This window comes from Cheilinus undulatus, linkage group 14, assembly GCF_018320785.1.
Source record: "Cheilinus undulatus linkage group 14, ASM1832078v1, whole genome shotgun sequence".
Lineage (NCBI taxonomy): Eukaryota > Metazoa > Chordata > Actinopteri > Labriformes > Labridae > Cheilinus > Cheilinus undulatus.
Window position 1 is genome coordinate 28,494,899 of NC_054878.1, and position 27,292 is coordinate 28,522,190.

General features: G+C 38.2%; 1 protein-coding gene across 1 annotated transcript in view; it reads right to left on the reverse strand.

The window, feature by feature from the left end:
- adgb (androglobin) overlaps positions 1-27,292 on the reverse strand; it is a 75,565-nt gene extending 48,273 nt beyond the window's left edge. The window contains exons 1-12 of the mRNA XM_041805771.1: positions 27,225-27,292; positions 26,328-26,445; positions 24,153-24,245; positions 22,949-23,020; positions 22,496-22,672; positions 15,639-15,778; positions 13,778-13,864; positions 10,752-10,924; positions 6,550-6,626; positions 3,075-3,249; positions 2,537-2,630; positions 1,871-2,057 (exon numbers count right to left, since the gene is read on the reverse strand). Coding sequence (XP_041661705.1) covers positions 1,871-2,057; positions 2,537-2,630; positions 3,075-3,249; positions 6,550-6,626; positions 10,752-10,924; positions 13,778-13,864; positions 15,639-15,778; positions 22,496-22,672; positions 22,949-23,020; positions 24,153-24,245; positions 26,328-26,445; positions 27,225-27,292 — 1,461 coding nt within the window. The remainder of the gene's footprint in view (positions 1-1,870; positions 2,058-2,536; positions 2,631-3,074; positions 3,250-6,549; positions 6,627-10,751; positions 10,925-13,777; positions 13,865-15,638; positions 15,779-22,495; positions 22,673-22,948; positions 23,021-24,152; positions 24,246-26,327; positions 26,446-27,224) is intronic.

Consider the following 27,292-nt stretch of genomic DNA (forward strand, 5'->3'; position numbering starts at 1 on the left):
GGGGATGGCAGCCTTGTTGTCACTGACACACATAGCTACTCAGATGAGCCTTCAACTGCATACATACATGATACAGAGAGGGGGGAAAGAGGCGCAAGGACGCAGCAAAAAAATTTGGCTAGTTGTTTTCACAGCTTTTGGACAAGCAGGACCCTAGCAGCTGTTTAACAAAGGCAACATGAATTAAGCTAGAATACACTAAACAGTAGGTTTGTAACAATAAATCACCATTATAATAAAAAATTGATTGATATATATTTTGATTCTCCTTTCTAACCAGCAATGGTTGCTGCCTGCTTTTGGCTTCATTTGTTTTTATATCAGTGACAGAAGAAGAAGAGTCAGTAGCTTGTTAACTCTAAGGTTGTGTTTGACCATGTGAGATTTGAAGTTTTGTGAATGGATGCTCTGGTTGTTGATAGGGATGCACAAAAATATCAACATTATGTTGGTATTGGTAGGCATTTACTTCAAAGATAAATATCTGTAACAGCAGTTGTCAAAATTTCTGCTGAGACTTATATTCAATATATTGGTCATACATATCAGCTGTATATGTCATATATCAGTCTTAAAACTCAATAAAATACATGTGTACCATCAGGTATAGGATATGTATCAAAACCATAGCTAATGAAACTAGCCAGATTAAACTAAATTATTTAAGAATAAAAAGAAAGCTGTTTAACTCATTGGCAAGAATCAACCAAAAAACAAAGGAAGCTGAAATGCTAATTGCCCTCTTAATAGGGACTTTTATTTGCAGAATACTTAAGCATTGTGACTGATGCACGGCTGAAGAAATGTTTGACAAGGTTCAGACTCAGTAAACACAACATCGACGTAGAGAGAGGACGCCACAGACAAAGCTGGATTCCCAAAGAGGAAAGACCGTGCACCCACTGCAGCCAACAGGAGGTGGAAATAGAGCTGCACTTTCTTATAACCTGTCGTTTGTACAATGACATCAGAAAAAAAACGCCTTTTCACCAAGAAACAAACAAAAAAATTCACCAGCCTGAACAATGAAAAGAAGCTTTTATATCTGCTAGGTGAAGAGTGAGAGTGTGCAAATGTTGCAGCACATTGTGTGATGTTGCACCCAAAGATGAACAATAGTCACTATGAAATGGATTTACTGCACATTTAAGAAAAATAGAATATCTACATTTCAACCATATGTTCAAGTTAAACCAAGCTTCTGATATCAATTATAATACATTTTTACTACTATAATAATAATAATAATAATATTTTTTTACTTTGCTTTGGCAACGAAACTGATGATGCTTTCCCCACGCCAATTAAGCCTACTGAATTGAAATGAATTAATTTGTTTTTCTTCCTAGGGAGCTACACACTCAAGAGGGCCAACTTTTAGCCCTGAACATTTTGAATGAGGCCCCAAAATATAAAACAACTAACAGACTGTCTACTTCCCCACTCCCCTCTCAGCTCTGCTCCATTCAGTCTCTTGTTGCACATGAGACACCTGATTTTCTTTACAGTAAAAAAGGTGTGTGTATATATAGGTGAAAGCCAATATTGTGCATCTCTAGTTCTTGGTTAATGAATCTGTTGGTGTGCCGCATGCAGTGCTGATCATCTCTTTGTACACCACACAATACATGAACCAAATGGTTAAATCTGCGATTACATGTCTCCATTTTCGGGTCTATCATGTTGAAAATAATGGTTAAGATTTTAAAAATCTTTTGGTTTGTGTCAGACTAAATTAATAATTGCTACAATTACCACTGTCGTAAATCTACTGTCATGATACGCATCATATCCAGATTTGCATTCATTGTTCATTATTGAACAAGAATATCTTTAGATTTAAACAAACATGCTGCATTTATAAAATTACCTTTGTAGCCCAGCAAACAGAATGTCCCTGTACATGTGTTTTGTCTGGTGTATCGTTTGATGAGCTGGTGGTGTGATCAGTTGTATCAGACTCAGTGCCTTCTTGGCTTTCACTCTCCTCTCTCTCAGTGATGGACACCAGCAGGGATCCATGGGAACGCCTCCTCTGTGTGCTCAGCTTGGCTTCTCTGACACACAAAGACACATTTCCATGCTGCATGTTAGACCAATATACAGCCTCATATCATAGTCATGACATACATGCATCTCATTTCATGGCAACACATTTAGGAATAACAGAGCATATCGACAGAATGAGTCACACATGTCACATTGTAGACACAGAATGATATTTGAACAGCCTCTCCACCAGTGCTGCTTTAATGTTTGGATATTTAACATTTTTCATTATCATGCTGCAAGAAGAAAAAGAGGAACAGATCGGGGACAGAAAGAGTTTCTAGAAAGAGTGATGCAATCATGATAATCAATGTTGAAACTTTCCATACCTTCCTTTCTCCACATTGTGTTCAGAGCACAGGTTAGCTATAGAGCAGGGAAATACAACTTCACCAGCACAGCACAGTCATGTGTGCAGGAAAACAGAACAACAGGAAAAACTCATCCTGTTTCATTTCTAAGTTTCAGATCATTTCAGTGTACACACATCTCCAGGATCTGGCCAATGCTGCTCTCGACACGAGAGGAGAGAAAAGGGCTGGCAACCTCTATGAACCGCTCTGGTTTTAACAAAGGGAGCTCTGCAATAAAGAGAAAAGGGAAAAAAAAATCTCACACATCATGCCAGCACCACTTTTTTGCACTCTTACGCTTTTTACTGCACTTTTTGCTTCCCTCAGAGATCAGCTGATGTCAGATAAGCCTGAGCCAGCAGCTATTTTCATTACAAAAATATTGTAGCTATCCTTCACCTTTTTTTTCCTTTATTTGAGCATGTGGTACTCTATGGCCTCTGTACTGCAGCTTCTGAATCTCCTGCATTATCACTCGCTTTCCTTTCTAGTCAGATTTATTTATGAAATTCACCTACACTCTATCACATAATTTGTGTTTTTTCATTTGTTTGATATCCTCCCCTGCATCCTCCTCCTGGTTTCCCCTTTACCACCTATCTTTCCAAATTTAATTTTGACTATGTTTTTGTTTTTTTGTATTTCCTGCCTCCTTCCCAGCCTCTTACGCACTCTGTGGTTCATCAGTGATCACTCTTTCCTTGTGCTGGCGGATGAGTTTCCATTGGGGTACAGGTGGAGGTTTGGGCGGTACCTCCAGCTGGCATGCCCGTGTTCTGGTCAACAAGATGATGTGGCTGTGCTGCAGGGAGAGGCCGTACCGGCGGAGACACTCTGAGGAATCAGCCTGCATGACAGCATGTAGACAAACACACTTAAATAATTACACTTAACTCATTCATGAGCACTAAAAAGGCCTTTATTTACCCATTTTAACAACTATTCTTACAGATGTCAAAAGGAGAAACTGACTTAACTTTAATAACACCTCAGTCAGAGGAAAATTTTGGAAGCTTTCCACCAATTAGCTATAGCATGAGTGTAAATTATAAAACAAGTGAGGGCTGTTGAGGAAAGGCATCCAAATAGAACACTCCATGCCCCCAGGTCACAAGCACTATGTTTCATCTCCATCACCCTTGTGTTATTGTGTAGCTTTAGTACATTTTCACTGTGTTACACAACAGCAGTGACAAAAACAGCACACGTTTTAAGAAGTATTCACAGTGAGAGAAAAAATTGCCACTGTGTGGGATTTAAAGGCACACCAGGAAACATTTTTTCCTAAGAATTTTAGTTGAAATACCAGATTTTGATTCCTGCATGTCACTAACATTATATAACACTGACTGCTGAAAGGTGCCTATTAACAAAATGCATTATAATGAAGGATGCATGATCTTAGAGTTTTGCTGATCTTCAATATGTCCATATTTACTAATTTATCTTTTCAGATACAGATACCAACACTTGTTTATGATGAATGGCTTTATGAGAAAAGAACTACATGCTACATGGTGTTATTTGTTAAAGGTTTGGTATTCATGCACAATTACTATAAGCTGGCAATATGTGATGCCTTTAGTTCGCTCCTAGCTACTGACTGAAGTGCATGTTTTTGCAAAGGCATTGGAAAATGACTAGCTTAAAAATTGAGCAATGCAATTACTTGAAATTTTTGGTGAAACTAAACTGACCAGCAGCCTTATCTCTTCGCACATTAACTGAGGTGTATGGGGAACACTGCATGTCATTTACATGTGTTTAAATGGTACAAAAGATGTTGTTAAGGCATAGCGGAGGTCGACGACAATGAATGTTTTAGGCATCCATTTACATCAAGAAATTGAACAAACCACTGGAAATCATGAACATGACAAAAGTGTGTGCAAAAGTTGTTGCAAAACTTTTAACTCCTGATCAAAATGTGTGGAGACATTTTGGAACAAACAGAAGGAAACCCAATTTTTCTTAGAAGGGGTGACTGCATGTGATGAATCATTGATCTTCCAGTATGATCCTGAGACAAAACAGCAGTCAGTGTTTTGGAAAACACCACCGTCACCAAGACTGAAGAAAGCAAGACACAGCAGCTCCAAATTCAAGGCCATGTTGAGTATTTTATTTGACATTAAGGGTATGAATTTCAAGCAGTGGGTTCCAGAAGGGTCAAGCAACACTATTACAAACAGGTTTAGAAAAACTGTGACAAAAATATGAGGAAACAACAACTGTGGAAAAATGTTTTCATTTTAAGTCTGATATATTGGAAGACTCGAATGCAGCTGAGTGTTGATGCAGAAGGGAAAATATTGAAGGAGAAAGACATTGAAAAAAGTTTATGTTCAATAAAACTATATTAAACTAACTGCATTAGTCTTGTTTCTTAATTGCAGAGGTGTCACAAGTATTCACATTCATTACTCAGGTAGAAGTATAGATACTAGGGTTTAAATAGACTTAATTTGTGTCATGTGCGCATGGATCGTATACAAACCAATAGGGTGTCGGAATGGTATCATGTTTATACTTCTCATCCAACGACAATCAAATTCACTCTATCTGGATGGCGCGATTTATCCGGATAGGTTTTTGGGGGTTTTTTTGTTTGTTTTTTTGAATGATGACAAGCCGAATGAAAATAAGCTGAAATGAAATAGGAGTAACGAGGCTATTTTTAAAATGTAAGTTGTAGAAAGTATAGATAATTGCGTGAAAATGTAAGGAGTAGAAGTAAAAAGTCGGCTGAAAAAAATTACTCCAGTAAAGTATAGATACCCAAATTTCTACTTAAGTAAGGTTAAGCAACTCTAACTTAAGCAACTCGCTACCAAAGTCTTTTTGGGTAACATACTAAAACATTTAAGGTCTTCTTTTTATCATGAACTTCTTTGTATTTTTCCATTTCTTATGAACTTGTCTGGTCTGAATCAAACAACCAACCAAGGTTAGTTTGCCATTACAATAACAGCAACTCTGCATGAACGTGCATAACTGAGCATCCGTTTGACTTGTGTCTGCAGCTGATCTTTCATTTGCTTTCTCTCCCTATGAGTACAATTTCACTCTGCTAAGCCTCACTCATTAAATAAAACTGTCTGTTCTGATCAGCTGATTATGTTTGAGTCAGAGGACAGAAACACTGACAGATGATCAATGTAGAGCCACAAAAGGTTAAGAGGCAGCGATAACTGGTATGTGCTGCACCACCATTCTAATAAGAGCTTAACATATATCATCAACAGATAGATATTGATGGATGATCCATGGGTCAACACAAACCTTACGGGAAAAACTCTCCAAGAAAAAACTTGTACTGCTACACAAGTTGTGTTGTTTGTTTTGATCTTGCTCTTCCACCCCATAATGTTGTAATGTGCTCAGAAACTAAACTAAACTAGACTTTGTCGAATTCTGTCTCTATACCAGGGGTGTCAAACTCAAGCACAGCAGGGGCCGGATTCGGGATTCAGGTCTAACCTGAGGGCCTAACAGGGTCAACATTTAACTATAACTGTCAACCTTATTGTCACCAGTAATAAAATATGAAAAAAACCCAGCACTGATGATAAATCATTTAGAAATTCAAAAAAGTTAAAATGATAAGTTCAAAGGCTCACAATCTGAGATAAAATTCCAATTTATTAGTTCAGAAGAACACGATATTAAAAATAGAAAAAAAAAGGTTTTAAAGAGCAAATATATGAGGAGAAAGTTGAAATCATAAGTTTGAAAGGTGAAAATATGAGATCAAATTTGAAATCATGAGTTTAAAAGTCAAAATTTGACTTCAAGTTCATCAAGTTGAAGTTTACATTATAATACTGGAGGAAATCTATAAACCTCCTACTGGTGGGCCAGTTATAATACAAATATCATATGATCTTGCAGGCTGGATATAATCGTTCCACAGGCCGGATTTGGACCCTGGGCCTTGAGTTTGACACCAGTGCTCTATACTATATGTATGTGTCTGAGCTGCAGTGAAAAACTAATGACAATTGAAGATCTCACCATAATCTTTAGTTGATTAAATATATTTACAAGGATGCAAATAAGAAAAGCAAAAGTCAGCTACAAACTCAACGCTAAGACAGTTGGCGTACACTTGGCAAGAAAGAGAGGAGGAACAGTGATAAAGACTTACCAGTTCTCTAAACCCAAATGATGTGTTTTCTGGATGTCTTAGGTAATAGCTGGCACACACCACTACCTCAGGAGTATCTGGGGAACACACACATGGAAGATCAATGAAAGTACACACAAACATTATTTTAACTGACAAAGCCTACAAACTCCAACATTAAAACACACAAAAACTATATTCTCCAAGATTTACTACCATAGCAGACGTCATACTGACAAACTTGGAAAACACATTGATTTCATTAGACTAAGATCCAAATGAAAATGAAGCTGATAATTGTAAACAAAAGTCATATTTCATAATGAATATAAAGCAAACCGCTGGAGACATGTAAGCGTTGCTGGCCTCTAGAGGTCTATAGACAGCAACAAGAGGGTATTTAGGTTATCTATGGAGCGCCCTGCCCTCTATAGTGCAGCTCAGAGTATATCATACAAGATGCACATGAGCCAGGAGACATGGAAAATCAATTTGAGGGTCCAGAGTGAAGAGAGCCCTGCTAGGCTGATATAAAGGCTACACATTAAGAATTGAACAGAGAAGTGTAGCTAACACTGCATAGTGATTTATGCATACTAATGTATGCATTTCAGTGAAATAAAATAGAAAGCACTGAAACAATGAAAGGGTAAACTGTGTTTTTTTTGTGTTTGCATGTAAGCAAGGGAGTTTGTGATGTGATTTATTAATTTCTGTATGCAGCATGTCTTTCTTGGTATGTATGTCACTGCATTATGTTAATACTTTAAATATTAAATATTGTGAACAAGTGGGAATGGGGGCGAAACAAAAGTGGATTGCTTTCGCCAAGAGCATCTGAGAGCAAGGGGTGGAAAAGTAATTAATACTTCTATGATTTGCTTGAATGAGTTAACACTATGAATGCAATAGGGATCATCATGAATAATTCTTATTTTACACCATATAAATTCAGCGTGTTTCTGTTATCTTTAATAGGTTTTATGGACACAACTTCTTCACAATTCTAAACGTGATCGGCATGCAGTCATTGTGGAATTTATTTCAACTAGGAAGTTATCTTTACATTTATTGTACAAGTTGTCTTTAATACAAATGTGCATTTCCTCTATTGACAGAAACTCCTTTAAAGAACTTTTGGTTTAAACAGTTGTTCTTGCAGTCCCTTCACTCACCTTTTCCTGTATATATAATGGTGGTATCTTATGATTAAAAAATAATCAAAATTACTGTGAATCTTTATAGTGTGCATTTAAAATAAAGTCTGTATCTGCAGCATGTGGTCCTTAACATTCATTTGATTCATTCTTGTTTGCTTTTGTATGTCATATACCCTGTGGTGGATACTAGTCAAGTCAAGTCAAAGTTTATTTAAAGCACATTTAAAAAAAAAAAAAACAACCTTAGTTGACCAAAGTGCTTTACAGGCTTTGACAAAACAATAAAAGCACAATAAATGACTCACAAAAAACACAAAATGATCCAGCAATATCAAAGAGAATGCATATCAAAATGTCAAGCTCAACTTGTATTAAAAGTCAGTGCAAATAGGTGGGTTTTCAGCAAAGATTTAAAATTATCTATTGACTGAGCAGTTCTAATGTTCAGAGTTAAACTGTTCCACAGTCTAGGACCAGCCACAGCAAATGCCCTGTCACCTCTGGTTTTAAGACTGCTTCTAGGGACATCAAGAAGAATCCTGTAATATATAAATGAAATATATTACAAATTAAAAGGAAAAATAACTATTGTTCCAGAATATTGGTGAGGAGGACCAACAGTTAAAACATTTAAATTAGAGTTCAGGTCCAACAAAAAAGATTAGACACTACATCCTTTGGCCAAACAAAAGAAAAACACAACCAAATCAATTAACTTGAGAGCTGTGCTAAGGCACATATTTGTAGTATCTGTACTTAATATGAGTTAAGGGAGGGAGAGAAGCAGCAAAACCCAAAGCAGAGCAGGCATCAGTGACAACAAATGATACTGATTAAGTCAGAAGTAGAATAAAGGAGGCGCTGGGGTGGAGGAGGGTTGAAGATCATAGCCAGGCAAGAGCAGTTAAATAACCGAGCATGAAAGCCCATTAGCCAGTAGTGTAAATCAGCTGATGATGGCTTGTGTGAGACGAGCTGATCTCTATTATGGCAGTGACTGACTCTGTAGCATGCCTAAATTAACACTATATGCTTGATTTATGTTCAACATTTGAAATGAATACAGATACAGATAAAGATTTCTGTCAGTAGTCTGCATTCATTTTGTCCATATGTCTACACTGTCTCTCAAAGCTCAAAGATACAGGCCAAAGATTGCAATATCTTTGATAACCTTGGGGCAGTTTTGAGCATTGCTGCGAACAGTTCAAGCCACAGCAACAAAAAACACACAAAAAAAAAGCCCACAAAAAAATCATTTCGGGAAAAATGGTATAGCTTTGCTGAAACTTTCTGAGAAAATATTGCTGAATACTGTTTGAGTTTTCAGAAACTATAAACATTTATATGACGTTAGCTGCCCTGGGCACAGATACAGACAAGTACAACAGAACTGCTGGGCAGAGGACGGAGGGAGCAGCAATGAAGGAGTTGTTTTGGTCAGTGTGAGGCGGCAACATCTACTGGATTCATTTTTAAAGGTCCTCTCCAATGCAGCTGACGTGTGTGAGTATGTGAACAGGGTTGGTTGCATTGTTTAAACTATGCAGATCTATTTTCATACATAAAGGGGGTCAAAATGAGCTGCAAGTGGTGTTGCTATACCTGTATGCTGCTCATCTCCATGGTTGAACAGATCAAGCAGTTGATTTAGTGGTGGTACTGATGGCTATGGAAGAGAAAGAAGACAATTTTCCACCTGAGCACCCATGGCCACATCTTAAGCCCATTTTAGAGGATTTTCTAAAGAAAAATGATTCATATCATTCTAAATGTTTGCTCTTTTTACTGTGCACAAACCCCATCACAGCCTACACAAATTTGCCACCCAACCTAAGGAGGCATGTTGAGGTAGAAAAATGTGTTTTATTCTAAATGAACATTTTAAACAAAGTCATTGTGATAGCAGTAACTTAGGTGCTGTTTTTATTTAATGGTTGGTTAGTCAAATTGCTTTTCATGGATGTGTCCACCAGCCAAGTGAATATCTTTTTTTTATTCACTGTTTTCTCTACCTCATATAAGACCAAGCAAAATGTCTCTCCAAAAATGGTTCAGATAAATAAGAATTTTCAAAGCACTTATTCAAATACTTCAACTAAAGTAACAATTTGACCGAGCTTCTTTCACTAGTACTGGAGTAACATTTATCCAGGTTCGTGTAATCTTTGACTCAAGTCATTAAGTTGTGTACCATAGAGGCATTAGTGTTGATTTGAGTCTGTTCCATAGCCAGCACAGGAGCTTTTATCTCAGTACCTAAATGACCTGAAACAACTCCGAGCCACATACTACTTTCTGACGACATGATTCAATCCTGCCTCCATCACATAACCACACTTGCCTTGGGAGGCTCTCCTGCCCTGAGGGAACACCAAATAATTCACCCTGCCACTGCTCCCTCTGCTGGTTTATTTATAGTCCACCACGCACACATTAACCCACCCTGGGCTCCATAATACATGAGTTCAGGAAAACAGGAAGTGATGCTTGAAACAACAGGAAAGAGACAGCAAGGCGCTGGCCCACTGACAACAGAAATTAATGCGTTTTGCAATATGGCATAAAGTGACCTTAGGCCTGCAGCTTTACCCAGCGCCAAAGTAAATCACAATGTTTTACTATGAATGTTACAGAGATGCATGCATTATGACTGCAATATGAGAAAAGAATCATTGATAAGTGCGAGTTTCTGTAGGACAATGAAATATTCATTGTCATGCTCCATACTAGCTGAATTATGGATGTGGGGAGGAAAATAGGGACACTGTGCATTCACATACATACATACAAAGGCATACTGTGATACTGCACATATGCAAAGGCACACACAGCACATGAAACATAACATATCATTTCCAAACCACCCGTTGATAAATGAATGAGCTGTAGTTATGTATTTCGTGCATACCAATGATCACAATCTAATGGATGATTGATTTAATTGACTCGCTCAATTAAGTGTGCAAGCAGAGTGTGTAATTGAGATGTATGTATGCGGGTATGCGTGTGTATATAATCATATGTCTTTCTGTGTGTGGATGACTGTGAAACTATTCAGACCTTCACTTTTCTCTGGCTCTTGCAGCTGACTCCTGCTGTTAGAAAGGCTGGACTCTCTTCCTGCAGCTGGATCTGCAGTCTGAGGCTTTGTCTCTGGCAAACTCTCATCTGGATGTGCAAATATGGGAATGGTGTCTTGTAAGAAATCCCAGGTTTTCCCCAAGTGAATAGATCTGTGCGGAGTAAAAATAATGATTAGCATTATGAAAGGATACAGAAAATCAAATCATTGCTCTTGCACTGTGATACTCAACCTGTGGCTCCTGGGCTACATGTGACTTTTTGGTGACTAGTTAAATCCAAATTCTGAACAAATAATTCTACTAAAATGTTTTTAAATGGAAAACATGATCTGACTGCTGATTTGCTATCTTTAATCCTATGAACCAGAAGCTATTTTTTAATCATTTTTTATCACCTGGACATATTGTCTTAAAAGTTTGTACAACATCAACACTGCAATGCAAAGTCAAGCTCTAAACATCCTTTATTCAGTGCAACCCGAGCTTTAAGAATGTGTGTGCTGCAGTGATGTCAATTAAACTAAATAAAAAGGTATGGGGCAATAAATACAAAAGACAAAAGTTACCAGAAATTAAAACTCAAAGATTTTTATGTGAGACACAAAGTAAACAATAATTACCAAGATTTTTTGCACAGACATGTTCTCCCATCTCTTGGGACCAAATTGTGAAAAAAAATAACCATTTTGTGTCAGAAACTCTTTAAATCGTTCACATATTTATAAAATAAGTCCTTGCACTTTTTTGAATTGGCTGAACTTCTGCCGTCTTTCAAAGCAGTTCCCGCCTGCAGTGGCACAGAGGGACACATCACAGGCTCTCTGTCTTTCTTCGTCTCTATTATGCCTACTAAGACACAAACATTTTTATAGATTGTTTAATGTGAATTTTGATTTTATTTGAAAGGATAGTTGAAGAGAGACAGGAAACCTGGGGAGAGAGAATAGGGAAAGACATGCACCAAACATGCACCAAGACCCGAAATTGACCCCACTTCCAGTGTGCCAAGGGCTACAGCTACTGCTCACAGGTGCTTGCTCTACCTAGCGAGCTATCCCGGGGCCCAGTGCTCCCAGACTTTGCGGCAAATTCTGTTGGTTAAAAAATGCAATTATGACCTATTTTAAATCTTAATAAAAACTCTACTAAGTTTTTACCAATTCTATTAAAAACTTATAATCTCATGTCTCCAACAAATAACTGAAAAGTATCCATGGTGGTGTCAATAAGGCCCCACCCAGATTGTTAGGAGAATCAATACATTTATTGATATTGACATATTTTTCTTTTATCTTGAATTTTTCAGTAGCATATCTACTGTTTGGCACTGATGGAGACACAATGTGCATCTAAATTTAAGTCCTTTGTACCTTACTGAAATTTATGAATCTACCTGTGAAAAAAAATCCATTGAAATATCTTTATATATTTATTACAACTACTCTAGCATTAAAAAAACAATTATTTTTAAAATACCTTTTTTGTGTCGGAGCCAACTGCCTTTTGGGCTAGTGTGGACAGGAATTAGTTTTCCTGTGACTGTGTATGAATTCATAAATGTACTTGTTGAGGACTTTATTTTTATGAGACACTTTTCCCTGTCAGTGATTTACTCATCCAGTACATTTTTTATTGATTTCACATACAGTAAATGGTAGACACTCCCTGATAAATTTTCGGTGAGAAAAATTCAATATCATTTTTCTTACATTGCTGGACTCAGAGAGTTACCAATCACATCCCTTTGTGCTCTTAGAGAAACAGATGAGGGGTATTTTCCAATTGTCCAGTATAAATCAATTTTTTTGGCTGAGCAGACTAGCAGGCTGTCTATCTCTTCAGCTTAACAACACTAATATTGGGTTTACTGTTGTTTCCACTCTCATTTTGTTGAGTCAATTGATGTTTAGGCTTTCTTTCCCTGTTACTATTATGTGTTCAATTTGCAATAAAATAAGCTGAGGTCACTGCATCAGCATTTCTGTCTCACTGGAAAATGCAACAAATAATGCAATCTTCCCTCTACGTTGCCACATGTACATTTTTACAGAGAGTGAGCCAAGCTCACCCGTGAAACACACTGGTTACAAAAAGTCAATTCTAATAGCTTCACATAATAAATTTTAACTTTTAATACAGAACACACTATGCTCTGGTGTAACTGATGATGAAGCAGAACACAAACATTTTTTTCTTCTTTAAACAAAACTTTTGATAAAATTAAAATCATAGTGTGGATGATTAGCGTGGGTAGGTATAAGAAAAATCAGCTAAAAAATTAATAAGGAATATCATGCTCAACCACAAAATTCTCACCCCTAGCAGCATTTTCTTTTCTTTCCTCCAAATTACTAGTGGCATTGCTGTTTTCATAGCAAATGCTGTGAATTAAAAAAAAATGCTTCTTGATGTGTTGCTGCACACATACAGTATTGGCCTTAAACCCCCTGAATCAATATGAAGCACACATGCAAAGTCCTGCTTGAGGCTGTACATGTTCCCCAGGTAACCCAGAAGCAGCAGCTAACCCGCTGAGCTAGAGAGAATAACTCTCTGCTTCTATCCCAAATACTGTAGCTCTATTAAAGCTCAATCAGTGACAAGCTGGGATCCTCCCCTCCAGACTGCTTCTCCTCCCCCTCTTTATAACAGATCTTGTTTCCATTTTACACCTCAATCATCTTCTCCAAAATTGTGGCTGTCCATATGTTTGTGGATAGATACGCTTCTCTGCATCATTTTGCTGCAGTAAATGTATAAAAAAAGTATAAAATTATGCTGCTTGCCAAACTGTTACAGTGCACTCAGTGCCTAAGATGTTATTGTGATAAAATACCAGAGATGAGATAACATGTTTGATATTTAGTCTTTGGTTTCTTCGACCATAAGAAATAAAGCAAAAGAGACAAGTGTCAACTCTACTTTTATAGAGACACCAAAGAGGGAAATCTATGTGTAATATTTAGAACAAGAAATAAGCACAAACATCAGTAGGAATCTTACTTTATAGGACTGATTTCTGGAATCCAGCCGGTCAGGATGTGGATGAAGGTGAACACCCCCATCTCCCCCCAGACTTCTGACACTGCACTGAGACACAAACACAAACACACAAACATAAACACTGTTAGAAAACAAGCTAGGGACCCATCATCCATAGTGGCAGTGGCACTGCTGTTAAAGTCCTTGTAAAGTGAAATCCAAAACTTGTGCCAAAAACACTACATATACTGCTGCTGTATAAGGTTGCTAAAATAAATGAAAACACTGAGATCTATATGTGACTGAATTTTGGATTTAGACCAACAGAAAGGTTTTTTTTTAACCTTTTTTCACAGCTAGGTTTAAAGCTACAATATAAAGTCATTGAGCAGCTTATCTTAATACAGTCTATTGTTAGCCAATGTCACTGCCTTCATTGGGTGAGAAATAATACCTAACTGAATGCAGTGTTTCTGTTTATTGTGTAATTAAATAACCAAATATGTCAGCCACGGTAGTCTATGGGTCATTAAAAGCATCCGAACAGAGAAATTTGTGACTGAAAACAGACTTCTATCTCTGATCTGGCACAGAGCCAGGCAGAGCTCTAGCCATAGACCTCCTGAGGTCAGGAGGCAGGCTAATTGCTGGAGTGTGACTATTTTTCGCTTGAACTGGGCACAGAAGGAACAAACATCTTACCTGCTGAGTGTGTTTTAATCCATATTTCACTTGTCTTTAGTCGTGGATGATTAAAATAAGCAGACTGTGGCTTTGTCTCTCTTCAAGCAGCAACAGCTCTATTCTTTCTGTTTGTTAGCATTGTGATGCTAAAGTTTGGTTAAGTATCTGATGATAGACACATACTGTTCCTTCCAAGTCTGTCAGAATTAAAGGATCTAATGCTAATCATCATTGAAGACTCTTATTCTGAAGAGCAACATCAGCACATGGAGTGTTTTCAGCAGCAACTTAACAACAGTGCGGCTATGATTACCACTAAGAATGACTATATTAGTTATTAATCCTTTTTACAGGCATCAGTATAAATTTTAAACTGTTTCATAAAAGCAAAAAACTTAACAGGAGCTTTAAGTCCCAGAAACGGTTTCTTTGGAGTGTTTGTGTGAGGAATTTCATTCTTTGAACAAAATCTTCCGCTCTAACAGCTGTCAGCAGCAGCTCTAATTGTTCCTTTCGGGATCATGTGGTCAACCGGACTAATCCCGTCAAAGTACTCAATGGTGTGTAGTTGATAACTGCTACCAAAAATTATTCCACATAGAGAACTACCGGAGCCAGTGTAGACACCTGGCTAAAGGTGGTGCCCGTTCAGTCCAGAGAATTTTCACTAAATCTTATAAATGATTCACCAAGAGAGCGGCTCTTTTGTTTCCTGTCTGAGATGAAACATTTATACCTCGACCTTCTGCAGACATTGCAACAGCCACCTTTACACACGCCATGTTGCCCCATCACAGAGACACACATCATCCGTCCGTCACCAAATTCAGCACAGCCCGAGGCAAAGATTCAGGTTCGGCTGAGTCAGCAAAAGACACTCCACAAGGGCCCTGCAGGTGTTTGAGCTTTAAAGTTGTGTTGTTCAGCTCGTTAGGTACATCTATTTTTATTTTATGGATTTTCTCCTGTGTTTTGCTATTTGTACTTCTTTTTGTACTCCAGTAATTGCCCAACTGGGATAAATAAAAAGATTTGAAATGAAATCTCTGTTGTTACAGTGGCTTCAACAAATTTAACTACGCAGTTTATATCTGGAGAAGGGTTTGCTCTCAGGTCCTCCATCTTAAGGCTTAGACAACTGTTACTCAGCACCTTGGGGGATAACTGAGATATCCAGACAGGATCTACAGTGACTCACTTTGTGTTGGCCACTTTAATGAGAGCCTTAGCCAACAGCATGGGCCAAAGCTCTGACTGACAGGTGGTGGCAGGGAGAAGCAAGTTGTTTTCTTCATCGAATGGCATGGAATCATCCACTGTTATTTTTCTCCAACAACCCTGAAAGGAAAAAAGAAAGAGTGTGGAGTGTGCGGTGTGTGGAGATGATATTGCAATTAAATGCCTTTTAAAAACCCTCAGCATCTTAGATGTTACATACTAGTTCAGTAATTATATTTAGACCAATGGTTATGAACTAGTCTCCGCTCAAGACCCACCATCCACTCCTTAATGAGAAATCCTGACCCAAATTTCTGAAATTTTTCAACCACTCAAATAAATGTAATAAAAAATGTTCCAGTTTGGACCTTAGACAATTTGCCAATGAGGAGACAGGACAGAACAAACCATTTTTGAAAAGCACATCATCACTGAAGTCCTGGGAAGACATGCCTGCAGGCATTTGATTTTACTCTGTTTCCTGTGATAACATAAATGTTTTGGTTGTTTTTAGAGATCAAGTAAAACAAAAAGTACAATAAAGTATTAAGAAGCATGTCTAATTAGGGCCTTAGTACAACACAGACTTTTTAAAAAGAAAGGTTTGTGCAAACCAAGTTTGGCAGGTGTTGAGTTGAAAAATTAACATGAAGCAAACAAGAAAACATCTTGCCCTCTGCAGGGCCCCAATGTTCAAATCAAAAATGAAAACCACCGGAATCATTATACCAGCAAGCACTCAAAACTATATATATATACATATATATATATATATATATATAAAATCCTGTTTGTTCCCTTTTAAATGGTACAAGGAACAAGCATTTGTGAGATGAGCAGCAGAACCGTAGTGTCTCCTCTAGATTTGCTGTCAAGGTTTACATGACAGTATGGCCAATGGCTCTCTGCCAAGACAATCAAGAACAGACTGCATGCAGCCAATCTCTGGTCTCATAGGGCTCCCAGGAAGCCTGCCATGACTGCCCTACTGTCAGGCTCGTTTATGTTGGTGTCAGCAACACCTGCACCAGAACCTGAACATGGAGGAATGTTAGGTTTAGAGATGAGTCCAGAATCTGCCAACAACAGTTGGATCTTAGGGTCGAAGTGTGGAGTAGACACTGAGAGCACTATGCTGATTGCTGCACTGATAGAGTAACATCTTTTGGTGGAGACAGTGTGATGGTGTGGGGCGGCATCTCCTTTGCTGGAAAACTGAGATAATTACTGATAAATACTGATACTGATAAATAACAGTATGAATACATACAATTCCAAACACCTGACAGGTGTATCACTCTGTTATGGATTTTTCACTTCTTTGGTGCAAAAAATAATTTGGACATTGGAGTCCTGCAGAGTGTGAGATGCCTTCTTCCTGGCACCACTAACTTTTGCCACATTTTCTTTCCATGTGCCACAACCGCAACTAGAGCCTGACCGATTTATCGGCGGGCCATTTAATCGGGCGATTATAGTGTTTCACAGATTAATCAACATCGGCCAATATGTAGCCGATATATTAACCTTTTTGCTGCGCGGGGATTGTCTCTGCTCCTGTCGCTCTGTGTGTGTGTCTGCCAAACTCAGCCAGAGTGCCTGTCCCCTCCCCCTCACACGCAGAGTTCAGCAGCAGCTCTCCCTCACTCAGTGTTGCCAACTTAGTGACTTTGTTGCTATATTTAGCGAGTTTTCAGACCCCTCCAGTGACTCTTTTTCAAAAAAGGTGACCATGACAAATCTAGCGACTTTTTCTGATGTTACTGGAGAGTTTTGGAGACTTTGAAGTGAAAGCACGTATCGTTGCTCTTCTCACTGAGCAGCGGGTGCAGCCGTGGGCCCCTCTCCGTCCCTAAGCACTCGTAGGCAGCCCCGTCATCACGCAGTTCAACTGCAGCAGAGTAGAGGACTAACATTTCAGAGTGGGATCGTGTTTTGCTGCTTGCATGTGCCGCGCGTCAGCTCCAGTTCCTGCCGGTGCGGCTTTCACACAGGGCGCGAGTTTTCTGCATATCAGCCACATCTCCCTGCTCTCAAAGCCCTGTCCTCAAAATGGCTTGATTCAGTGTACAGTGGAATTCTGTACAAGTGAACGGAGTTTCTCTTTTGAAATGCTAAACCGGGCTTTTACTTTGAAAAGCACAAACCAGAAAAGCATTCATACGGTGTTTATCTTTCCTGTGACATATTCTACCAGTGTGGAGACAGAAAGTTTCACTAATAGTAGATCTTTAGAGAACAACTTTATTAAACAGGTGCATTTAAGCTTGTGGCCTTCCTCAGGGTTACCAAGAAACACATTGTAAACATATTCTATGTGCATATTTGCCACAACGATGTAAATATGGCTCTCCATTTATCATTTTCCTGTCTAATATGGTCCACAGCCACAGTATAAGACTATTATACAGCGTTTTAATGTCATCTAAGTTGCATCTTAGATAAATGCAACTGGTTATTCACATGTCCACATTTGTGTACATGTACAGTATATATCCTGTGTATATCAATGTTCTTATTTCATATATCGGCCAACATATCGGATATCGGCCAATATATCGGATATCGGCTTTTTTTTAGCCCCCAATATCGGTATCGGCATCGGCCCCAAAAATCCCATATCAGTCGAGCTCTGATTGCAATCTACTAAACGCAGCTCTGTGACCCATTTTTGGGTCCTATCCCATCAGTTGAGATCTACTGATTTAGACAAAATCAATTTAAGACATTCTGTAACGGGAAAATCTGACCTTTTTGGACCTTTTCGACACATTTATGAGCTTTATTGTCAATACTTTAAAGAAAATCAGTACATTTTTTCATATCTTTAAGCTAACAGGAAGCTGCAGCAAGAAACAGACAACATAGCTTAGCACAAAGACAGGAAATAGTGGGAAACAGCTACCCTCAATAGCAGACACCAGAATTACTAGTTGGTAAAACTAATTATTTATTAATTTGTTGTTATTTATTATATATTTTGTAGATGCTGTAATGCAGACTCCCAGCACTAGTCAGGTGTCATGATGTAGGGAGAATCTGATTAAACAGGCATAAGACCACCTGACCTGAGCAACTGATACCCAGATTTCTCACAGGTGTTCTTTATACTGATGATAATCTGCAAGGACTGGAGGCTGCCAATGTTTGCACTGCTAATTCAAGCTGCTTCTGTAAACTCATTTAACACCATTCACCCACAGGCATTGTGATCCTGTCTTTAGCCATGTTAATAAACTGTACTCAAATCTGACCTTTTCTTAGTGTTTTAATACCATCAGACTAGTCTGAATTTAATTTTCTGCTTAATAAACTTTAAAATTAGTCACTTTAGGAGCTACAGCTCTCATAACATGCTACCTTATTCATGCATCTTAGCATCCTGACACTGTCAGAGCCTGTTACATGCTGTCTGTGGTGCGGTCTGTCTACTGGTCGTCTGGGGGAGTTTCACACTGTTTTTAAGAAAAAGCAGCTCAAGCAGGTGATAATCTGACTGACTGCTCACAGCTGTGCCTCTTCTTGTCTATCAGTGTGCAAAAGCAATGCAAGTCTGCATATAGTCCTAGTAAGCACACACACGCTCCTTGGCTGTTCTTTAACTTTCTTGTTACAGCGAGGAGAAGCTCTGGGTGCTCTGAGAAGGAGTGGACAAGAGTTCAAAAGGGCACATCAGGCAGGATAGTGAATAAGAGGAGAGAGAGAGTTGTGGGATATCAAAAACAGGGTGAGAAAATGAGAATATTCACCAAAGGGTGAGCAGTCTGAATGAGATTGGTGGACAACAGTAACATGAGTAGGGGAGAAAACGGGTAGCCTATGAGCAACAAGAGGCGAGAAAACAGGAGGTTTGGGGGGGTGGGGGGTTGGGCGCTTAATGCCATCTCAACAACCATCTGTTAGCGTGCTATGGTTGGCACGGGGACTGCTGCCTACAACTGTGTCATGCCTGTTTGTCAAGGCGAGAGTCACAGTGTTAGAGAACACCATCAGTTTTTGTTCTGTCTTTTCTGCTCTCTCCTCCTGACCCAATTCTTGTGCTAGAAGAAGTCTTCTTTTTAGGAATGACACAATGATGCAGTGTCTACTACTTGAAAATCTGTTGCAAGTAACAAACACTGAAACTTACAGGTCAAAGAAATTCAAGTATTCCAAAGCAATGACAAGAAAAAAATAGTTAAAACATGAGCATATAATTAATATAAATGGCACTGCAGAGAATAAAGCCCTCTCAGGGTGGTGCCTGCTCTCATAGCTTCACTAGGCACAGCAATCCAACTTGAGCAATGCTCTCTGAAAAGCAGCTGACTCCGGTTAAGCCGTATCTATTCATCAGGCAGTGTATGAGGCTCTGCCACTTTTGGCACAGCAGTGAAACTGATTGATTTGAGCTTCGAGTGGATAAGGCTTTCTCATCCCTTCCCCCCTCTGAGCCTCAGCCCTTCCTCATTCCTCTCTCATCTTCTGCATCCTATGGGGTCTGATGAGCACTACACTGCAATATTATGCCATGCACTGCCTAAAGTATATTGCTGAAATTTAAAAAAAACAACAAAAAACAGGATTATAAAGCAGCAACAGCGTTTTTTTTTTTTATTTAAACAGTTTTCTCCAAACATGAGGCCATATTCACTAAGTGTTCATACACTCTAAACCTGAATCAGTTGACATTACTAATAAGCACAAGTAAACCGATTGCCTTTTATACCACTTCAGTTTTTACACAAGCTGATACTAAAGAGGTCAAGTTGTATTAACATAAAACCTTAATTTTATGCAGTAGGCATAGTAAGTGTATAATAGTAGTCTTTACTAAAAATCATTAGTTCACATAAATGAAGTCTAAGTTGTATGAAATAACAATGCTAAGTTTAACTCACATAAAAATATATGAAACTAGAAAAGCACTCAGAGAGCGCAGACCTCCGCCATCAGCCCTATCTCCCAATAGTGAAGAATCCTTTCAAAACATCCCTGGATCCAGATGGCGATCTGGATCACTCTAAAAATCTAATTCGCTGACTACTCCCTCCCTGGTGGGGTGTAGACACGGTGAGGCAAAGCATTGACTTCGCTTCGTGTGGACAGTCATGGTGGAAGCATTGCCTGCCAGTACCAACAGATGCACTGACAGTCTCACCCATGTTTTTTTTTTTTAATTTTGAAATAGCCCCTCCCCCCTCTTAAACAACTAAACATACTAAGTTATCTCAGCTTAACATGATCATTGCATTGCATCTTTCAGCTGAATAATACAGACGACTAATTTGATTTAGTAATGTCAATGTTTTTGACAAAACATGAAAGATAAGTAATGATTGCTATAAAGTTTAATTAGAAACAAAATCTGGGTTTACAGTGTAGGAAGACATGTTTTCTCAAAACCCACTTTTACAGTGTTCAAGTAAAATCTGGCATTCACAAAACTTTCTTATCAGGAATTTACACTTACACAACTGTAATCAAAAGCACTCTAAAGCCCAGTTAAATCAAAAGAGTCACAGTGAAACAAGCTGAAACTCTGAACTGCTAACGAAGGGCAGTGCTGCAACATTAGGAAAGTCTACCAGCTCATGCCACTGAAATTAGAAAAGATGATATTGTTTCCATAACAAAAACTCTAGGAATCACTCAATTCAAAGTGATGTATTTCTAAAGTCACTGAGCAATAAATCTGTCCCCACAAGAAGTACAGTACTGCACATTTATTGTTTTTTCCTTGTATTCTGATTATCATGATAATGCAGGAACGTTAGGCTGTGTGGTTCCTGCATCAGGGTGATCATTTTCTGTTGTCGTCACTCACCATCATAGTAAAAAACACTTTGCTAGTTCAGTCTTGTTACAACCAAGTCATCTTCTGAAAATAATATTTAAGCAAAATTTAGCTACAACAGCCTCAATTCCTCATGGATTAGCATAGCAATGCTTACATACACAGCTGATGGGAACAGGGGCTTTTATCTGGCCGCAGTTCCCACATGAAAAATTTATCAAAAAAAAAAAGATAGATGAAGATAGATCAGAACAAGACTTAGAAAGACTACCTCCATTTCAAACAGTTCTTTTTCTTTCATTTGGAGTCCAGTGCGTATTTATTACCTGACTTATTCTCTTCTCAATCCAGTGTGATTTCTGTGTGCACATAGCCCAATAGTTGCATGCCCTTTTATGGGCATTTTGCTCACTTGAAAAACATGAGCAAGCCTCAGGGCATTCATCAGTTTAACCACACTGATAAAACAGTTAGGCAAGCAGTTTAATAAAAGCTTAATGAATCTGCCTAAGGCCTTTTTTTGCAATCAACTGAAGAACAAGAAAACTTTTTTTTAAAAATGTATTTAACCAGGAAAAAACCTCATCAAGATTAAGAATCTTATTTCCAGGATTGTACTAGCCAAGATGGGCAGCAGCACAATTAACAAAGACACTGGCATTTAAAACCGAGCAGTTACAATCACAGAAGAAAACAAATCCTGAATCAAAGAGCAGAAAGTCATCTGTCAGAACATCTACAAACTGATGCATCTTCCTGTATTGCCTTCAAATCTACCTTTAAAAAGATTTGGAGACCAGTTCCTCAAGACATAAGGTCTCCTGTGGGTCTCCTCCTCAAGACAGACTTTGGGAGCAGATAGCAAAAGTAAATTTGTTGACTGAGTAACAGAGCAAAGACTGTAGCTTTCAGCACTTTTGACCTGAATTAAATCACCTAAGTATGATGGAAGCAGATTTAGTAGAGCCTTAAAAATAAGGATACACCAATGATTTCGTCTACATGTGGTCAATGGGATCTTTTATTATGTTTCTTAGGGTGTAGTTGTGCATCATGCTCACCATCCAGTAGAGTCTGACCACGTACTTTCCATAGATGTTGTAAAGTGGCACGTGACCTCTCACGACCTTGCAGTGTGAGTAGATGAGCTCCCAAGGTCTCCAACCATCTTGCTTTGTAGATTTGCTGTTATGTAAGCTCCAGACAATATAGATCTCACTGATGATCCACCTCATCAGCTTGACAGAAGATTGAGGGGAGAAGGGAGAGAAAAGTAATCACTAGGTCTAACAACTCAACACCAATCTTTAAATCTATCAGCTGAATCACTAATTATCAGATCTATCATTCAAAGGATCAATAGGGCATTGTGTCACCTTGGTCTAATTCATTTCTGTCAGTCAAACTTCAACCTGTCTGACGTCTAAATTACACCATCCAAGGGCTGATCGATACTGGTTAACAAAAGTCAGTGTAGTCTTCAATAGAAAAGTAGAAAACTGTTCGTCACTAACCTCACTGCAGGTCAGGTGATGATTACAGGAGATCAGGTCAAAGGAGGTTTGATTTCCAACAACAGTGAGGCCCTAGAATAAAGCACACCATCATTTAGAACATTTACAGCAGCCTGACAGATTAGCTTTCTACATACCACACCACAAAGCTTCAGAATATCATCACTTGTTTAAAATAGACATGAATGCATGACCTATTTAATGCTGCTTAACCTAACTGGGTGTAAACTGGTTTAACGTCAAGATCATATTCCCAACACTCAGTCTGCGATGAATATTTCACCATCAAGTTAATATAATTAGTCATGTTACTAATTAAAAATGAATTACTGGGTCAGGGGCCAGTGAGAGAGCATGTGTTCATATTCAGCATTGGTTCATATTGTCACAGCAACTTATGAGAACCAGTCTTTCCAACAATAAACAAATCAGTCAATTACATCAGCTTTGAAAAAAAGCAAACTCTAGTATCTTGGTGAAGAGTTTCACAGTAGAACTGTAACCTGCATCTGAACAGCTGATGGCTTTTGTGATTACTGTTCCCCTTAAATGAAATTAATGAAATGCTTTTCAACATCTTGAAAGAAAGCAGGAAGCTTTCAGTAATTGCTCAAGTCTGCACTGAGAGGGAGGGTAACTGAAAAGTAGAGTGATGCAATTAAAACTTTGTTTGAGGCGAATAGAGAGCATATTTCCTTAACTACATTTCCCACTGTGTGGCACAGAAATACACTTTGTTAATATATGAAAAGGCTGCATGAGTTTAATTATTTAGCCTGCGCAAGCCTGTGAAGCCCACTTGACCTTTGGCTTACAAAACTGATAAAAAGCCAAACGACCACAAGAAGTCAAAGGGAGTTAATACAGGCTGGAAATTCATTTTCTTTTCAGACCAAAGATCTAAAACCTCACATTAATTTAATATACAGTGACATTAGAAGAAAAGGGTAGTTAAGGAAAAAGTTCAACACAACTGTCTATTTTTAATCATAGATAACTCAAAAATAACATAACGTGTAAATGTGTTCTAATACAGCATATGCTGGCTCCTCGGCATACATTTGAAGGACAACATACTGTGGTTTGATAGTCCATGTGTAAACCAATGTTTGCACATCGACTTTTAAAGTCATTTGTGCTGGTAGAAGTTTAACATGTACTTCTCCAGGACACCATATCATTAATACAGAGGAATGACGATTACCTTGTTAACATCAAACTCTGATGGACGCCTCCAGGTGTGGACTTTAAAACATGAAGGCAGGGAAATTTTACCTTCAGGGTCTTCAAAGACTGTCTGCAGACAAAAGCATCAAGGTGGAGGTGAGATATAAAGAATAAACAAGGAATCACTGCAATGTAAGGATTGATTAAAGTAGATCAGAAGGATCTTAAGCATGAAAATTTTTTCAGTACATTTTGATTAAAGTATAATGTGTAAGGGTTTCTATTATTTTACACTCAAGCTTTAACACACTGTGGCTCTTGTTTGCCTTCCCATCTTCTGGTCCTATATTAAAGGTGCAGTGTGTCAAATTGGGAATATCAGCAACATCTAAGTCAATTCTAGACTGTGAGGCTTATTTCTCTGGTAGAAATTGTGGCAGCCAATGGAAGTTAAAAAACAGTGTTATCTCTTTTGATAAGAGCTTTGCAACGTCACTTCCCACTTTCCAATGTGACAATGCCCCTTTTGGGTGAAAACAAGCCCTTATTGAATGGTGGTAGATTAGTAAACAGTGGTAAAAAGGTAATTAAAAGTCTTTTTGTTAAGTTTTGTGCCTTAAACAATTAAAAGGCCATACATCAAGAAAGTTGTGTTATTTTGAAATGACAAAAGGTGTCAAACAGAAGTTCTGAGTCTTTTGGCTGAGAGGAGTTATGTGGTCAAATGTTGGTTCAGTGCTGTGTTCTTAATGACTTTAAGCTAGTGATCGCTTTGTGACAGCCAGAGCTGTACTCTGCCTGCATGTTAACAGCTTTTTCACACATTCACTAACTTATTAACCACACTTAAGTTTTAAGATCCAACACACATAAGGTATGTGATGTCTCCCCAGTCACATCATAAGACTGTTTGCCCAGTTTGACAGAGAGAGTGTGAACAGACACTCACGTACAGCTACAATTATGTTTACTTCATATTGCTAGGAGGCAAGTATTTTCTCATAAATGTCTGCAATACATGTTTATCTCACTTGCTATTGGATTTTGGCTCTCGATTTTCATATTTTAAGCTTTGAATCCCTAAAGACCCAATCATTCCCATTTACTGCTGTTCATTTTAACTTAACATTTTCAGCGAGAAAGGGTAGGGGCTGGCATCATTTGGGTGAAGTACCTAGAAACATGCAAAATGCAAAAATCCAAGATGGAGGTGTCTGTGGAGTGGGCCCTCCCTATGTATGAATTAAAGGCTTATTATGAGTTAATTTTTAAAGAGAAATAAATCATGTATTCAGGTGATTAAACACTAATTTAGATTAGTGTTATTAATATTATGTTTCATTTTTACTAAGTTTGTTCCACTAAAACATTGTTTCTGAACTGGTGGGTGAGGACCTAAAAGTGGGTCATTAAGCTATTTTCAGTGGGTTGCAGATGTGTTCCAGGGGAAAAAATCTGTAGCATAAAGTCTGATCGCTTTTATTTTGAAGCAAATATATTCATCTACTTGTTTCATCACATCTTTTGTTTCACCACAAGACCAAACTATCACAGTATTCATTAGGAATACAATAGCATGTTACAGCCACTTTAAAAAAAATAAAACATATTTGAGGGGAAAAGTGGTACATTTTGACTTTGTAAACTAAAAAAAATTCATGTATATAAAGCTATATATTTACATTTATTAATTTATTTTATTCTAGTTTATTCATCTATTTATTTATTAACATCATGAAGTCATAAATTAAAGAGAAACCAATCCAAAACTAGTGGTTTGATAGCCCGTTTACAGAAACGTCATTTTTAAGTCTAGATATTAACGATAATGTGATGATTTTGGGCTCAAATCACCAAGGTTTCCTTATTGATCAGTCCAAGTTAAGAAAAATAATTGGAGGCTCTCAAAAGCACAAAAACAGCATCATCTGGTCTGATCATCTTCCACACAACTGGCAATCTTCAACTTCAGGATCTCAAAAATCCTAGTTAGGGTTCTTGTAAATTACAACTTTTATACTTGATAATTCAAATATTTTGTTTCAAAAATTAACAGACTCTCTGTATTTCTAATACCCCATTTGAAGAAACAGGTATGATTGAAAAATCTGGGTCATGACTCACTGACAAGGAGGTGGTGGTGGGTCCTTACTCTGGACTAGTTGAGAACCTCTGGGCTAAATGCTACTTGGCTAAATATTAAACACTGTACCTTTAAGTCCCATTTCTCTTCGTTGACGTCTGCGTCACTCCACTCGGGCCAAATGGGGAATCTGCCATTCCATGCACCCCCTAGGCTTTCAGAGGACGTGGCTTGTAGGGAAACTGCACTGTAACAGTGATACATCAGCTATTTACTTCATTGGCTTTTCCTTAGTCAATGTTATATGTCAAAATCAGCTCTCACAGTACCAGAGTGTCAGGATTTAACTAGATAACAAAGACATTTCTGAGAAACTGCATGGTAATGCTGAGAGCTGAAATGCAGTGGGAATTATTGCTTAAAGTGTAAATAGACGGAAAAGTATGAGCAATAGCTAAAACATAAAGGTTGAAGACTTTAAAAGTTAAAATGTGCAAAATGTGCAGAAAAGTTGTTTTGTGAGAAGCAATATATAATTATATATTGCTGTACTGAATACTGGCAAAATTGTGAAGAAGAAAAACAAAAATAGTCGAGGACGCTGATTGCTGAAATGCCTGAAATCTGTTACAGCAGCCAACACAAAGCCTAACTTGTGCCAGCAAAAAGCTCGTCAAAGTTAATGCTTGCAGCTCATTTTCTGTGTTAAAATAGCTAAACTGGGGATTGAACAGGTACTACAGCCTGATGAGAATGCAGACATGGGTTATACTCAGGTTTATCATTTATGAGCTGAATTTGATGAAACACTACAGGAAGTTTAGAAATATGAGAATATCAGCTAAAGGTTGCAGCCAACATGGACTTTTGGGATTTTCGGCTTGGTCTCTGTTCGCTTACCGTTAGCCTACTAGCAATACCAGTTTATGTTGACGTCGTGTTTAGCTAATATTAGTGCCGTCAGTAGCTACAGCTAACTGCAGCTGACCTTTATTAACACTAATTATGAACATAACCCAAACTCACTCCGTCTGCCGCTCGGATAACGACACTTTACTAGAAGAATAGTCCTTTTTCTTTGCTGCCTTCGACAT